Source organism: Callospermophilus lateralis, chromosome 14, assembly GCF_048772815.1.
Source record: "Callospermophilus lateralis isolate mCalLat2 chromosome 14, mCalLat2.hap1, whole genome shotgun sequence".
Lineage (NCBI taxonomy): Eukaryota > Metazoa > Chordata > Mammalia > Rodentia > Sciuridae > Callospermophilus > Callospermophilus lateralis.
In genome coordinates, this window is record NC_135318.1 from 71,565,321 (window position 1) to 71,581,328 (window position 16,008).

A 16,008-nucleotide genomic window follows, 5' to 3' on the forward strand; every position below is an offset into this window, starting at 1 on the left:
CCACATTGAGTTGAGTTTTGTGCATGGTGAGAGATAGGGGTTTAGTTTCATTTTGCTACATAGGGCTTTTTTATTTTTCCAGCACCATTTGTTGAAGAGGCTATCTTTTCTCTAATCGATGTTTTTGGCATCTTTGTCTATTATGAGATAACTGTATTTATCTGGGTTTTTTCTCTGTGTCTTCGAGAATAGTCTTTCTTATTTCCTGGACCTTTGTTCAGTTATATATAATTCACCCTCTCCATGCTTTTAAAATTATAAGTCACAATCTATTAATTTACCATGAAAGTATCATAACTAGTTTTTGGAAATGAAATAACCATTATCACAACATTTAGTCAGCACTATATTGGAGGTTCTAGCCAGTGTGAGAAGGGCAAGAAAAAGAAATAAAACATACAAACTTTGGAAGGAAAGAAGTACACTCATCATTATATTCAGGAAACAATATTGAATATGTAGAAAATCCTAAAAAAATTCACAAACAAATTATTAACATTAATAAGTAATCTTGCAAAGCTGTTGAATTTAAAGTTCACAGAAAGTTAACAAGTGAAATTTTAAAGCAATACCATTTACATTAGCAAGAAAATATTAAAAACAGATAAATCTAATTAAAGATGTAAAAGACTTCCCTGAAAACTTAAAAACTTTGCTGAGAGAAACTTTTAAAGATCTAAATAAATAGAGATATGCAGATTACATTTGTAGGTTAAAATATTCATAATTATTAAGGTTAGCTCTCCCAAATATATTCTGAAGATTCAAGGTAATTCCAACCTCAAAACCCCAATAGGGTTTTTATGGAAACAGATTCTCATTCTAAAATTTGTGTAAAAATGTAAAACCCTATAATAACAAAGATAATCTTAAAGAACACAAACTTGGAGAACTTAAACTACATGATTTTAAGAACTCAAGGACCTGGGGATGAAGCTCAGTGGTAGAGTGCTTGCCTAACATGCACGATACTTTGAGTTCTATCCCTAGCACTGTCAAAAAGAAAAAAGAAAACAAAAAGATTTTAAACCAATAAAGCAATTGTAATGAAGAGAATGTGGTATTGATGAAAAGATAAGTATAACAAATAAACTAGTAATTACTTCATAGGAGAATGCAGGTGTAGCTAGCATTGATAAGGAAGGGGAAGACAGTATTGAAGTGCTGGACATGTTTTATGTCTTGATCCAGAGGTAAATGTATACATTACTGTTTGCATATATAACTTTATAACATGAGCTCTTTAAACTGAACTCTTAAAATCTGGCATAAGATGTTGTGTTCTGCCTCAAAAGAGTTTTTTTTTTAATAGGGTGAAATAGAAAACAGAGTGAATTATACATTGCAGGGGCAAATATTATACATTTGTAGATGTGCTTGTATGTCTGTACAGGATCCCCATGTAAAATTACCTTCTTACTAAGAGTCAGTCACTATTATATGAGCTTAAAACAACACTGCTTTATATAGCTGCCAGAATGAACCTTCTAAAATACAATCTGATTATGTCACTCACCTACTTAGAATCTTTAACTGAGTTCTTTGATACATAATGTTTTGTGCAATCTAGCTCCTGTCTGTATTCCCACTCTTATCTCTCACTTTGCTTTAATGGTTCTCAGTATGCACTATACTTTCCACGGCTTCAGTCTTCATACTCTATATTTTTAACCTGAATTTGATCTCTTCCTCCCCATCCCTATCCTCCTTTACCAATCTTATTCCTGCCTGCTCTTCAAGTCTTAGCTGTAACATTACTACTCTGAAAGCTTTCCTGCATCTCAGCCAACACCATAATTCCTCTGCAAGTTGAAATTAGCCATCCTTCCTTTGTAAATGTAGCAACTTCACGAGACCTCTCATTTCCCCATGGATATTAGCTGAAGTGCATATGTCTTCCATGTCATTGAAGACAGAAGCTGGGTCTCATCCAGCACATGTTTCCAGCACAAAGCACAATATTTGGCACAGAGTAAGCCCCTGGATTTTGAATTGCATTAAAAATACTTTGAATTTCTGATATGGGATTTTAATATAATCAGTAAATTGAATTTTCCATGCATTATGTTACATGATTCTGTTTTTAAAATTAACCTCTGATACTTAAACACCTACTCTTCACAAAGAAAAAAGAAATCCAAATAAATTCATGTTTTTTGACTTCCCTTTGTTTCTATGAGAATATGTCTATTGCAATTTGCTGCCTTGCCTTTTACCTATTGAAAATGGTGTTTAATTTTATACTTTAGCTTCCGAGTTCTGGTGATCTTTGGAGCATTCATGTGGACTTTGACACTAAACGGATGGATCCCTGGGAACGAATTATACCTACTTTCAAGTACAGCCGAGATGTTCCGTTTTTTGAAATGCTTGTCCCCACAACAGACACGGTGCGCTTTGGGTATCTAATGGAAAAACTACTTGCAGTCAAGCATTCAGTTTTATTTACTGGAATAACTGGAGTTGGCAAGGTAGGAAACCTAAACATTAAGGCATGATGAACTTAGAATTATTCTCACCAGAAATAGCACACATTTCTCAGGGAAAATTTTTTAAATTTTGTTATATTTTCAGGAAGTCTATGGCTGTACGAAATCTATACTGACCCTAGGAATTATTTCAAAGTTTGCCAGTTTCTGAATAAATCCTTGAGCTGATATTGTGTAAACCATAGTAGATTTTCAGGTCAGAGTTTGTGTTTAGGGACTTTATTATTCTGTCTGTTGGTATTCGTGGGACTGCTACCGCACTGAATTGGGTAAGAATTGTCCAGAATAGTTTGTGTCCTCAAAGCACTATTGATGAAATTCAGTTGGTTCCCTCTTGCCTGTTTACTTCTACCTGATATAACAATAACATTATTTTCATATTTTTGAAAAAAGTAAGATAGTGGGAGGATTCTGATTGCCTGGTCTTTATTTTGGAAGATTCCACATATGCGGTGGTTCATTATTTCCCATCTAAGTTATTTCCAAAAAAGTTTAGATCTTCCTGTAACTCTCATTATCAAATTGTCTTGGATAATAACCAAGATAACTTTGGGTAGGCAACTAAAATAAGATTATCTTTCTGAGATAGAGCTGATTCGAATATTTTTTTGGTTCTGATAAGTATAACTAAATGGAATATCTAATAATAGAGAACATTTCAGTCTGAACTTCTCTCTTATACTATTTCTTACTCAGTGTACAGGATACTAATATAGGTTATTGGAAAATATGTTATGTTGAATGTGAAATTAACAAACTGATTTTTTAAATCTAAAGACTGTTATTGCCAAAGGATTGCTAACTAAAATTCAGGAATCTGCTGGCTATGTCCCTGTTTATCTAAATTTTTCTGCCCAAACTTCATCTGCAAGGACACAAGAGATCATTGAATCAAAACTGGAAAAAAAAAGAAAAAATATTCTAGGTAAGAACTGTCATTTTCATTTGTTCCATATAAACTACTCACTAAGCCAATAAATTATATAAACACCACACATAGTGAAGGACAATTGGATATTTTCTTACTTTATTTGTAAAGATGTGCCTTGGTTTGATTTTTGTTGCAACACTAAAATACCTGAGATTGGTCACTTTACAAAGAAGAGAGAGGTTTATTTAGCCCACAGTTATAAATGTCCAAGAGCACGATGCCCTTATCAGCTTCTTGTGAGGGCCTCAAGGTGGACAGCATCACGTGGCAGAAACACATGTGTGAGAGAGGGGTCACATGATGAGAGAGAAAGAAAGTGAACAAGAACTTACAACCCACTCTCATGGCGATCAATGAAGTCCCTTGAGAACCAAAACTCACTCCCACAAGAAAAGCATTAATCCCTCATATAGGTCCTAGTACTTCTAAACACTATTAGAGTCCAAGCCTCAATGTGAGTTTTGGTGGAGACAAAGCATATTTAAACCAAAGCAAGGACCTATTATATCTATTAGTGATATTTTTCCTGTACCAGAAATCTAGATATCTTTCTGTTATAAGCAAGCCGTTTATTTCTACCATCCCCTTAAAACCAGAACATCTTCAGTCTTTGCTTCTTCATGGCTCTCACTCTATCCACCCAGGCTTGAATTGATTTCCCTTTATTTAAAATTAACAACTCTGATTTTACCTAGCACACTGAGTTTCTGAACTCAGTGGGGAATAAACATGAAACTATTTGGGTTTTTGCATCAGTCAGCATTTTAAGTCAGGGATCTCCTTTACGCACCCTTATTAATTATTTAAGATAAATAGCTTCTGGTCACCTTCAGATGTTTTGAGCCTGGGCCAATGTAAAACTTCAATCCCCAAACCTAATTTAAAGTTCACCTTATCTTCTGTCATAAGCCAGCGTTGTGGCTCCAGGTGCTGAAGATAGAGGGGGAAATGGGATACTCTTTACCTCCATCCCATGCCCATTCCACATAGGAAAAACTGATATGTTAGGATGGGAAAAGAAGAAAGGACAGTGTCTTCTCCCTGACTGATAGTTAAATAGGCATGTGGGCATGTGGATGATTTCTGCTTCTCTGGCTGGTGCTGAATGACTGCCCAACCTGTCTGAGAGGCACTGTAGGCTCTTGTGAGGGACTCCTATAAGGTCTGTCCTCATTTTAGGCATTAAGCCTCCCCTTTGGAAGATTCCCTGAGGTTGGGAATCAGGGTCTCAATCTTCACTCAGTTTCATCCTCCAGCCTCTTGCTGCTAGAGTCCACCTGCCCAACCTACAGCCCTTCTGGGTGGGTTACCAGTCAGAACTCAGGTCCAGCTGCTTTGTACAGTATACAGCATCTAATAGGCTCTGTTATGCCAAACACTGGAGTTGCTTCCTGCCTCACAGCTTTCTTTTACCTGCTCAGTTAGACACAGGACATTGGTCTATTTTCTGATGAGGGATCCAGATTTTTAAAAATAATTCCCTTACATCCTTTCCAAATCCTGGTTCATGCTTCTCAGCTTTCAGGAACCAGAGAATAGAGTAAAATTCTGAGTTATTCTCAGTTACCTTGGAATTACCATCCAACATTAATACCAACCAAAGAGAAATGGCTATTTTTCCTTTAGCCTTAAGTACTGGGTACTGAATAGGTGAAGTCACCTCCTATTCTTCAGTTGGCACTTTTTCTCTGCTATCACTAATTATTTTTTCTGATGAGTATATTTATTGGTTTTCTTTAAATGTGGCATTGTGTATATACAATCCTGGATTTCGCTTTGATTTCCCTTTGATGCAATGGGAATGCTTTTGAATTTTTGAACTGTTTTCCATGTGAGGGTGATGAGATGGCATTTTTGTAAGAGAACCTTTAGCTTTCCACACCCATGCCCTGGCCCCATAATTAGTGAGGGCACTGGTGTGCTGAGACTTGAGAATGGTCCAGACCTCACTGGAGAGCTACCAGTATTATGGGCTCTGAGAGTAAGGGTGAGAAACAACCTGACATAACAATGTGGGCCTCGGAGACAGATCTACATCTCGCTGAAGGGGCCTGTATGGGGCCAGAAGGAGATATGTCTCCTTGGAGTGGGACTCTGCTAGGTCTCTCCTCACTCTTGAGAAAAGAATTAAACTCAGTATGACTCTCAAGGTATCATTGAGTGCAAAGCCATACCTATGCTTTCTTTCTTTTTTTTAGTCCATTATCATAACAGAATATCTGAGACTGAGAAATTTATAAAGAGAAAGGTTTGTTAGCTCCAAGTCTTGGAAGTTCAGGAGTGTAGTGCTGGCAGCTGCTCAGCTTCTGGTGAGGGCCTCATACAGGTCAATTCTTGGCAGAAAGCAAAAGAGCAATCAAGCACATGCAAAAGACAGAAAAGAGGGCCAAACTCCTATAATATAAACCCATTTATATAATAAAAACATTAATCCATTCCTGAGGGAAGATCCTTCATGACCTCAGATGCCTCTTGAAGGCTTCATCACCTCTTAACATCATGTTATCAGTATATTAGGAACAAAGCCACACATGAGTTTGGGTGGGAACAAACCACAGTATTTTGTTCTGTACTTTCTAAGAAAAAAATATTTAATTACTAAATTGAATTTTGTTTTCACAGGGGCACCAGGAAATAAGCAAGTTATAATTTTTGTTGATGACTTAAATATGCCTAGACTGGATCGCTATGGCTCTCAGCCTCCCATTGAATTACTTCGCCAGTATCAAGATTTTGGTGGATTTTATGACAGAAACAAACTCTTTTGGAAAGATATACAGGTTACTTTAGGTTTTAAATCATTAATTAATATATTCAAATTTAAATGGCAAGGAAATATGTGGTACATTAATTTTATATAATTGCCATAACAAACCACAGACTGGGTAGTATAAACAACCTATTTTCTCATAATTCTGAAGACAGGAAGTCCAAAGTCAAGGTATCAGCAGGATCAATTTCTTCTGAAACCTCCATCCTTAACTAGTAAATGGCCAACTTCCCCCTGTGGCTCTCCATGGGTATATTAATTTGCTTTCTGTTGCTTATAACAATACCACAGATTGGGTAAGTTCTTAAGAAAAGAGGTTTATTTTGGCTCATGGCTCTGATTCAGAGGTAAGGGGCCGTATCTAGTGATGGCCTTCTTAATGGCAGAGTCCTGGGACAGTGCAGGGCATCGCTTTAGCATGACACAGGGAATACATGTGTGTGTCATCTCTCTTCCCCCTCTTCTTATAAAGCCACAAATATTCAATCATGTGGGCTCCACCCTTTGCATTATCTGCTTCTAATCACCTCCCAAAAGGCCCACATCTAAACATCATAGTTAGATTGAATTTCTGCCCTTTTAATTCCTTATAGTGGGGGAAAACTTCCAACATGAGTTTTGGTAGAAAAATACGATATTCAAACCATTGCATTTCTTGTCTGGCCCCTGAAACTCAAGTCCTTCTTATATACATCATTCTAATAATTCATTCCACCCAAAAAATCCCAGAACCTTAACTCATTCCAGCATTAATCACAAGCCCAAATTCTCATCTGAGATTCAATGCAAACTGCTTCCAGCTGTGAGTCTGTAAAACCAAAGCTGTCTACAAAGGTGGGATAGGAACACAGTATACATTTCCATTCTGAAAGGAAGGAGTAATCATCCCAAAGCAAGTCTGAAACCTAGCAGGGCTGGCATTAAATCTTACTGCCTTCAATTCTGGCATCCTGTGTATACCATGGGGCTGCAAAGCTTCAGGAAGCCCCAGACACACAATTTGCTGGTTTTGTCCCACTTAGTTGCTTTCTTGGGCTTCAAGTTGATGGCCACAGCTTACCTAAGCTGGTATTGCACACTGCTCGTAGCTATTAACTTCCTGGTGTCTCAGCTGAGGCTCCACTCCCATGGCTTCATTAAGCATTGCTCCACTGGCAACTCTCTGTGGTGGCTCCCCTCACAGCAAACTTTTGCCTGGCTTCCCTGACTTTCTTTGACATCTTGGTGGAAGCTGCCATGACCCCATTACTCTTTCATTCTGTGCATAAGCACTGCGTGAATGCTGCCAAGGTCTGCCATGTGCTAAGAAGTGTCTGGACCTACTTGAACCAGCAGTGTCTGTGGGGTGTTTTTCTGGAAAACAAGGAACATAATCCTGTAGAGTCCCTGAGCAGCCCATGAATAGTACCTGGGGCTCCTACTTCAACCAAGTCTAGAAAGCTTCTGGGCCTGTGATGGGAGAGGCAGTCCTATAGACTTCTGAGATGTTTTCTAGGTCCTTTTCTTATCTCTTAACAACTGATATCCCTGCTAATCTTAGCAAATGTTTTCTCATCCACATTCTTTCAGATTTTTTTCTTTATTCTTTCCCTGATCAAGCTGCAAATTTTCAAATCTTTCCATTGTTTCCTTTTGCCCTTGAATTACACTAAAAACAGCCTTAAATAGTCCTTCTATATATTACTTAAAATATTCTCCACCAGTTTTTCATCATTCTTAAATTTGAACTGCCATAAAACTCTGGGACATAGACATAGTTCAGCCAAATTTTTTGCAATGATGACTTTTACTCAGATTTTCAATAGGATCATCATTTTCATCTGAGACTATTTCCCTGTCTCCTCATTTCTTGAGCCCTCACAAGAATCACCTATCATGCTCCATTTACAGAACTCTAAGTTTTTCTAGTCAACTTCTCCAACTTTTCTACCTATACTCATTATTCAATCCCAAAGCTGATTGCACATTTTCAGATATTCATTATTGGCAGCAGTCTCACTTCTTGGTACTTACTAATTTTCAGTGTTTGGCCATTTTATGTTGCTGATAACACTATATCACTAATAGTAAGTTATAAATAAAAATAATTAGTTTTGGCTTATGATTTGGGTCCCTAATTGAGTGGTTTCCTCTGTGATAGCTTCTTGCTTCAGAGTACTGGGCAGTGCAAAGCATCACATAACAAGGCACGGAGAACATGTGTGTGTATCTTCTTGCCTCTTTCCCTGTTCTTATAAAGCCACCAGTATTCAAAAGGGAAGGTTTCACCCTGATGATTTTATCTAATCTTCATCATCTCCCAATTTCTTACCCTAAATACCATAGTTGTATTAAGTTTCCATTCTCTTAATACCTCAAAATGGGGGTTAAACCCCAACATGAGTTATGGATCAAACCATATTAAAATCATAACAATGGACTGCCCTCTGTGTTCAAATCTCTTCTTATAAGAACACCAATTATATTGGAGTAGGGCTCATTCTAATTACATCATTTTATCTTCATCATCTTTGTGTACCCTATCTCTAAATATGGTCATATTCTAAGGTACTGAGAATTAGAATTTCAGCATATTATTTGGGGCTAGAAGACATAATTCAGCCTATAACAAGGCCTTGGTATTTCTTAAATGTGTAATGCAATTCATTCAATTTATATTGAGTTCTTGCCATGGTTGAGTTGGGAAATTCATAGGCAAGTAAGACAGTCCTCACCCCCAAGAGAATTCAGCTTTGGAAAATGGGCAGGTATTTACAGTTCAGGGCAAAAGACATGGGAGAGACAGAGGTTTGGATTGAGGATGAGAGAAGCCTTCCCAAAAGAGGAGATCTTGGAGTTGGGTTTTATAGTCAGAGCAAGTCAGAGCAAAGAAAGGCATCATTTTATATCTCAGAAGCAGGGAATGTGGGGTATCATAGTGGTATGAAATGTGAGCCCCAAAGCAGCAGGAGATACAGAAGTTACATCCCAGAAAGCTCTGGCCCCATGATGAGGCATATAGATTTATCCTGTATATGATAGCGAGTCTTGAGGAAAATGATATAGGGAAGGGATGGGCTAGAGAGGAAGTAAGACCAGAGGAACTACAGTACTAATAGCAGAAGAGATGAGGGTCAGGTCCTCAATGTGATGATGAAGTGTACAACCAGCAGGTTTTAGGAGGAAGATCAGCAGGTCTCCTGGGGTGTGGACTCAGAGGGAGAAAGGCAGCTTAGGTTGACTGCCTTTCTGTTCTGGAAAGTGGGCATGTCTAGAGTGACTTGCGTTTTACCCACAAAGGCAAATTATACCAAGCACTGTTCTCAGTGGCTCCCATTTAATCCTCCCAGCATCCTTATAAAATAGGTTATTAAGATAGTATAATAGAGTTATTCACCCAAGAGGAAGGAAGACACAGCCCAAATTCTAGAATTTTCCTCTAACATATAGACTATTCATTATACATATTTCTATAATCACTTATGTCTTTTCATCTCCATGGCCATTATCTAAAGACAAGCCCACTCTCTTCTGGAATATTGAAATCAACACTGTCCATCTCATAGGGATATTGGGAGATTTAAACTGGCACAGTTGCTGGTCTTCACATACTTACACTCTGTTCCCCAGTCTGCAGACATCCCAAATAACCTTTTCAAAATGCAGCTCTGCTCCTGCCAATTCCTTGTTTGATCTTAAAAATGTATTTAACAATCCAGGACTTTGGGTCTTATTTTCATACATGAAATGAGAATAAGAACAGTGACCTCCTGAGGTGTCCATGAGGATTAAGTCATTTAATGTGTACAAAAATTTAATGCAATTCTGGCTCATGGCAGGTCCTCATAAAATTCTGGTTCTTTGTCTGCCATTGGGAAGGGCATATCTCATCTCTTTCTGTGGCTGGGTGACCCAAGTGAATTTCTCTCTCTGTAGGATGTAACAATCGTATCAGCATGTGCACCTCCAGGAGGTGGTCGCAATCCTGTGACCCCTCGTTTCATCCGACACTTCAGCATGCTGTGCCTCCCGATGCCCTCAGAGCACAGTCTGAAACATATTTTTTATGTGAGTATGAATTTAAACGTAGACAATAGAAGAAAAATAAAACATGTCCTGGGCTCCCACAAAGTGACCTACCATATTTCTAGGGAGCCCATATTTCTAGGGACCTTTTTTTGAGCAGAAAACTAGTAGCTATGGACACCTGGAGAATAGTTAGAAGATGTTTGAATCTCTACCTTCTGTGTTTACAGCCTCAGAGATAAGTTTTAGGAATGCAAAATAATTGTCCAAACATGACTTCTACCCATAAGGAAGGTTGTGTCTTAGGCTTCTTCCCCTTAGCACTCTATACAGTTAGCAGGTCTGCCTACTGGCTAGCCCTCACTTGTATGCACATCTCAGACCTTACCTTCAGGTATATAAGAGTCCATTTGCATCAAATGCAGCACATGACACCCTAGAATGCTAGGGTGGTCAAGCTCAACACACTAAGAATTCATCACTTCTCCCACTGCCACTACTAACAATAACCCATATTCCTGGGTGGAAACCAGTACTATTTTCCCTATAGGGTTACTTCCTTGTCTTTTAAATGGATAAAATAATGGTATCTAACCTGCAAGTGTTCAACAAAAATGTTCAATAAATATGAAATATTATATTAAACAGAATGATGAGAGAACATAAAGCAGTATGACTACAGCGTGCCATAACCAACAAGCCAAGGGCCTCGAGAAGATAGATTGTAAGCTGGGTCTTGGAGAAAGATGGGAATTATCAAGGAGGAAGAGATCCCAGGAACAGATGGTACTTAGGTGAATGCAATCACAGAAGCAGGAAACAGAAAATGGGCATGCAGGTCAAATAAGACAGTTTAGGTGACTAGTCTGGAGAAACTGACTTTGTCAGTAATTGTTCAATGATGCCAGAATTATATGAGCCTCTACATTTACCAGCATAGGCCTCTTCTTCCAATGGAGGCTGTCTTAGAGGAGAAAAGGGAGAAGAGCCAGCAAGTATATTCTTTAGAACATGCAGATGATTTTTTTAATTCACACTGACATAGCTTACATTCATGGGAAATTATTTTTAATTTGAATTTAATTTTTATATTTGAATTAATTCCAGTAAGTTAAAAGCTAATGCCAAAGTGATAGGTAAAAGTTTTTGGAGAATCTTTAGACTGTGAAAGGATGGGAACTTATTGCTTATAATTAACATATCTAAACAAATATGTCACTCATGAAAACATCATCCAGCAAGAACCTCACAGCTGAAAACAGACTGGGATGAAGCTGCTGCTTCTCACTGTGATTTACAGACTTATAATTAAAACTCATACCTTGTGTGGGTAGAAATAGAAAGGCAGTAAAACAGAGATTCTGGGAAATACTGGCAGGTACTGGATTTAAATAGGACACATACTTCCCTCCTTACCAAAGCAAGATATTTTACTTGTAGAAAACAGGGACTTGCTATAGGCCCATGGATCTCAAACTTTAATCACAATCTGTCTAAGTTAGACCCAAGAGTTCACAGCCATCGCTCCCTATCCTTTGTCATTGAATGACAGTAGAAGGACCTGGGATTAGCCAAGAACTTAAGAACAGGACAATAAATAAGTTAAATTTATTAGCAACGTATATAATAAAAATTGATTTATTTCTGTATAAAAGAGGTCTATGGGTCTAAATAGTATATACATATGCTATATATAAAAGTTTATAATTTGTAATGTAATATATATAATGTTTTTAATTGCCTATTATTTTTAAGCAATGATATTAAAGTGCTTTCTTTAATTCTCTTTTGCAAGTTTGTTGAATGTTGCATATATGCAGGGGGCATATCACTAATGATAGGTCAAGATTTGCACAGATTTTGAGCCACATTCACATACACTCGAGTGTCTATTTATTGGAAGTTTATATGCTAGAATAAGTGTCCCTAGATATTATAAGGGCAAACTAAACAATACACAAGTTAAATTGATGAAATTGCCACCAAATTAAATGTCATTTCTAGTTAGAAATATTTAACAGTGGAATATCAGTCAGTTTTACGTCACTATGACCAAAATACCTGACCAGAATAACTTTGAGGAGGAAAAGTTTATTTTGGTTCATAATTCCAGAGGTTTCAGTCCATTGATAGCAGACTCCATTTCTGTGGGCCTGGGGTAATGCAGAACATGATAGACAAAGGCAAGACAGAGGAAAGTTGCTCAACTTCTTGCAACCCAGAAGCAGAGAGAAAGTGAGGTGCCAGACAAAATATAAACCCCAGAGGCATGCCTGTAGTGACCTACTTCCTCTAGCCATACCCTACCTCTTTACAGTTACTACCCAGTATAGTGATATTACTAATCCATCAAACGGATTAATCCACTGATTGGGTTGTTACAGCTCTCGTAATCTAATCATTTCACCTCTGATCATTGCTACATTGTCTCCTAAGCTTTTGGCAGACACCTTATATTCAAACCATAACAAGCATTTTAAAACAAATTCATAACAAGTAGTTGAAAACCATGATCAGTTCTATAAAATACTAATAATATCCTCTTACCAAAGCTTCTTTCCCCAACTGTGAGAACTATGGCTCTATTTTGTGTGCATATCCTTAATAGGAGCTCTACAAAACTGTCAAGCAAATTGTGTAAACCACAAGTAGAATACCAAGCTATGGTTTTCAATAACTTCTGTAATAACCTGCTACTTTTAATTTATGAATACCAGTTTAATAGCTATAAGTTCACTCATTGAAAATGTTTGTTGAGCACTTATCATGTGTCAGATGGCAGTGTATTATTTTGAACAAAACAGATATCATTCTGTCTTCATAGATCTTCCATCATGGAGAAAGATAATAAAAAATGAATGAAATATACAGATAAATATAGTTACTAATATATATGTTAAAAACTGTGTGATAGAGAACAGTTAGGCTGAAACTTTTCTTATATTTGTAATGTAAATTTTATTTGTATATATACATATATTCCAATTTGTCTATTCTCCATTACACACATACAGCTGCATATTATCACCAAATTTAAAGATTGGGTTTGGGATGCTTCTACTCAAAACACTGGCCATGTGGAGAATGGTAAACTCATTTGGGATTCACAAGGGAAATACCTCAAAAAGACAGATAGTCCTTTTAAGCTACTGAAACTAATATTCAGCAAGAAGCCCACTGAACTTTGGTTTATTTTTAACAATCTCATATATGAGACCCAAATATGAAATCGTAAGAAATAATTCATAACCATTAATAGGCATTCTGAAAGCTTCTCTTGTGAGTAACTTCAAGATTAATGGTGATGAAAATTTATCTATTTAAAAACTATAATGGCTTTCCTGAGCAACTGTGGGTTAGAGACTAGTTAGGCTTTCATACTGTGCCAATTTATGTGTGAGAAAGTCAGAGAGACTGATAGGAGAACTTATTTTAAATTGGGTGGTCAGTGAACGCCTCTCTGAAGAGATGACATGGAACCAAAAATATGAAGGTTGAGAAAGCACCTGCAAGAGAGAGCCATGTGGGAGTGGGTATTGGGAGGGAGGCACAGCAAGTGTGGAAACCTAAGGGAGGAAGGAGTATGGGCTGTTAAGGCCAGTGTTGTTGGGACATAGTGAGCAATAGGGACAGAGGAGTAAAATAGGGACGTTGGGGGATAGTGAACATCAGAAGATGGGATTTGTATCATTAAAGAGAGAGGAAAGTAGAAGTGAAGAGGCCAATGAATGAAAGAAGAAGGAAAGGAGTCCAGATGGAAGAGCAAAAGGTACAATGGGGTGGTGTCATACAAAACCGAAGGATACAGATTCAAGAAATGAATTCAAGATTGTCAGAGGTAGAATCAGGGAGGTTTCAAAATGATCTTCCAAGCTCCTGATCTGAGTGAACCAGGGCAAGGCCGCTTACTGAGGTAGGGATGAGAGGCAAGGGAGTCTATACAAGTCACCCTTTAAATACACATGAAAATGAAACCTATGGGCTTGCTGGTCATTCACCCATAAAAATGAGAGAGAAGACAGTTCATTTCCAGATGAGTTTATTTCTTTTCAGTGAAGACCCTCTGGACTCACAGTGAGCAGAAGTCTAAATGACCTGAGAGTAGGGTCATGGTAAATTCAAAAAGATTTTTATGAATGTTGCTCAAGCAACCCAGTCACAGAAGACAAAAATGGGCCCCTTCTTGGGATCAAATTCTGAAATGAATGGAAGAGCTTTGACATTCAAGTGTCTTTGTGTTAGAATTTGGTTTTATAGTTATTATTAGAAAACAGGATCATATCTAGAGTAATTTGAAAAATATTTGATTTAAAAAATGCAACCCTCTCATGTTTCTGGTTCTAGGCCATCTTAAATGGCTTCCTACTTGAGTTTCCACAAGCTGTAAAGCAAACCGCATCAAGCATCGTAGAAGCTTCAGTTGAGATTTATAACAGAATGAGTATTGATCTCCTGCCAACACCAGCCAAGTCCCACTATGTCTTTAATTTGAGGGATTTATCCAAATGTGTGCAAGGTAGTGTATTAAACCCTCACTCTCTGATTTGCACCCTCCCTTCATGTTCTTTGGCGTAAACTCTCTTATTAAAATTGTGTGTACCCAAGTGTCTGTGACTCGCCTAGAAATCCCATAGCATGTCCTCATACAGGTCACCCTTTACCCCCACCCCAGGCTGAAAACTTTATAGCTTTTTCAAACCACCAATATCTCTCCCATTTCTCACTCCCAACTCATGATCTTTTACTGAAAAGAAATGGAAACAATCAGACCAGAGCTGCCTCATCTTCCAAATCTCTCAGACAACCTGCATCTTCCTTCCCTGTGCTGAGCTGTCCCCTGTTCGTATCAGGTGCCACCCTCTGACACTGAATCTTATCCCCTCTTGCAGGATTTTGCTCTTATAAATTTCTTATCTATTGGGTCATTCCTAACAATATTGCAAAAAAACCATGCTGTCATACTTCTTATCTTAAAAATTTAATTTTCCTTAGGCTCCATTTATCCCTGATATCATCCCTTTATTTATTTTCTCCTTTTAGAAAGACTCCTCAAAAAACGGTCTCACTTCACTATCCCACTTACTCCCTCTAGGATAACTTAACTTGTTTTCTTCCTCCTCTCCTAAAAATCTTCCCCTCTATACTAGCAGTTTTATCCAGGGGTTTAAAAACCCATTTTTCCCCCCAGAAAATTGTAGAATGTGGCTTTGTTTCTTTGGTGAACTTCTTCAAACTCACTTTCTGGTCCTCAGACGTTGTCTAATCTAGTCATTTATTTATTGGCCTCCCTCATTGCCTTTCTATTTCTGTTTTGTAGATAACTTCTGAGCTTCAAAATTTAGGGCTCATTTTATCTCCAGTGATCGTACATCAAAGTATCCAGAAATTTCCAATTTTTAATATTTTTCTGCTTATTCTCATTAAAATTTCCTAGAAATTCCCTTATTTCTATAAATATTAACTGAAAATTATTAAAACTTTAAGCACTTCAAGAAATACACATTTCAAACACACACAAACTTTAGATGCAAAGAATTTAGATAAAGAATTATTATCTCCAGAAATTCCTTGTATTGCAAGGCAATGTGGACAGTACTTACTATGTTGTGTGTGGTACACACTCTGGTGCAACTGTGTACATGGTATATTGTGTCCTTGCCTCATCTGCACAGTGTGAGAAACCATGCAGAAACATTTCCAGACAGTGCTATATATCACTGCTTTTGTGGTAACTAAGTGTACTCAGTCATTTGAGTAGCAGCTATTAGCATTTGGTGAGAATTTAACATTGGGGAAGAAAGAGGGAATTGATG

The 16,008-nt window shown here is 37.6% G+C and overlaps 1 protein-coding gene across 1 annotated transcript in view; it reads left to right on the plus strand.

The window, feature by feature from the left end:
• The window catches only part of Dnah6 (dynein axonemal heavy chain 6), a 253,675-nt gene that overhangs the window by 135,935 nt on the left and 101,732 nt on the right, over window positions 1–16,008 (plus strand). The window contains exons 38-42 of the mRNA XM_076832916.2: window positions 2,250–2,471; window positions 3,267–3,414; window positions 6,043–6,200; window positions 10,106–10,237; window positions 14,540–14,711. Of these exons, the coding sequence (XP_076689031.2) occupies window positions 2,250–2,471; window positions 3,267–3,414; window positions 6,043–6,200; window positions 10,106–10,237; window positions 14,540–14,711 (832 nt within the window). The remainder of the gene's footprint in view (window positions 1–2,249; window positions 2,472–3,266; window positions 3,415–6,042; window positions 6,201–10,105; window positions 10,238–14,539; window positions 14,712–16,008) is intronic.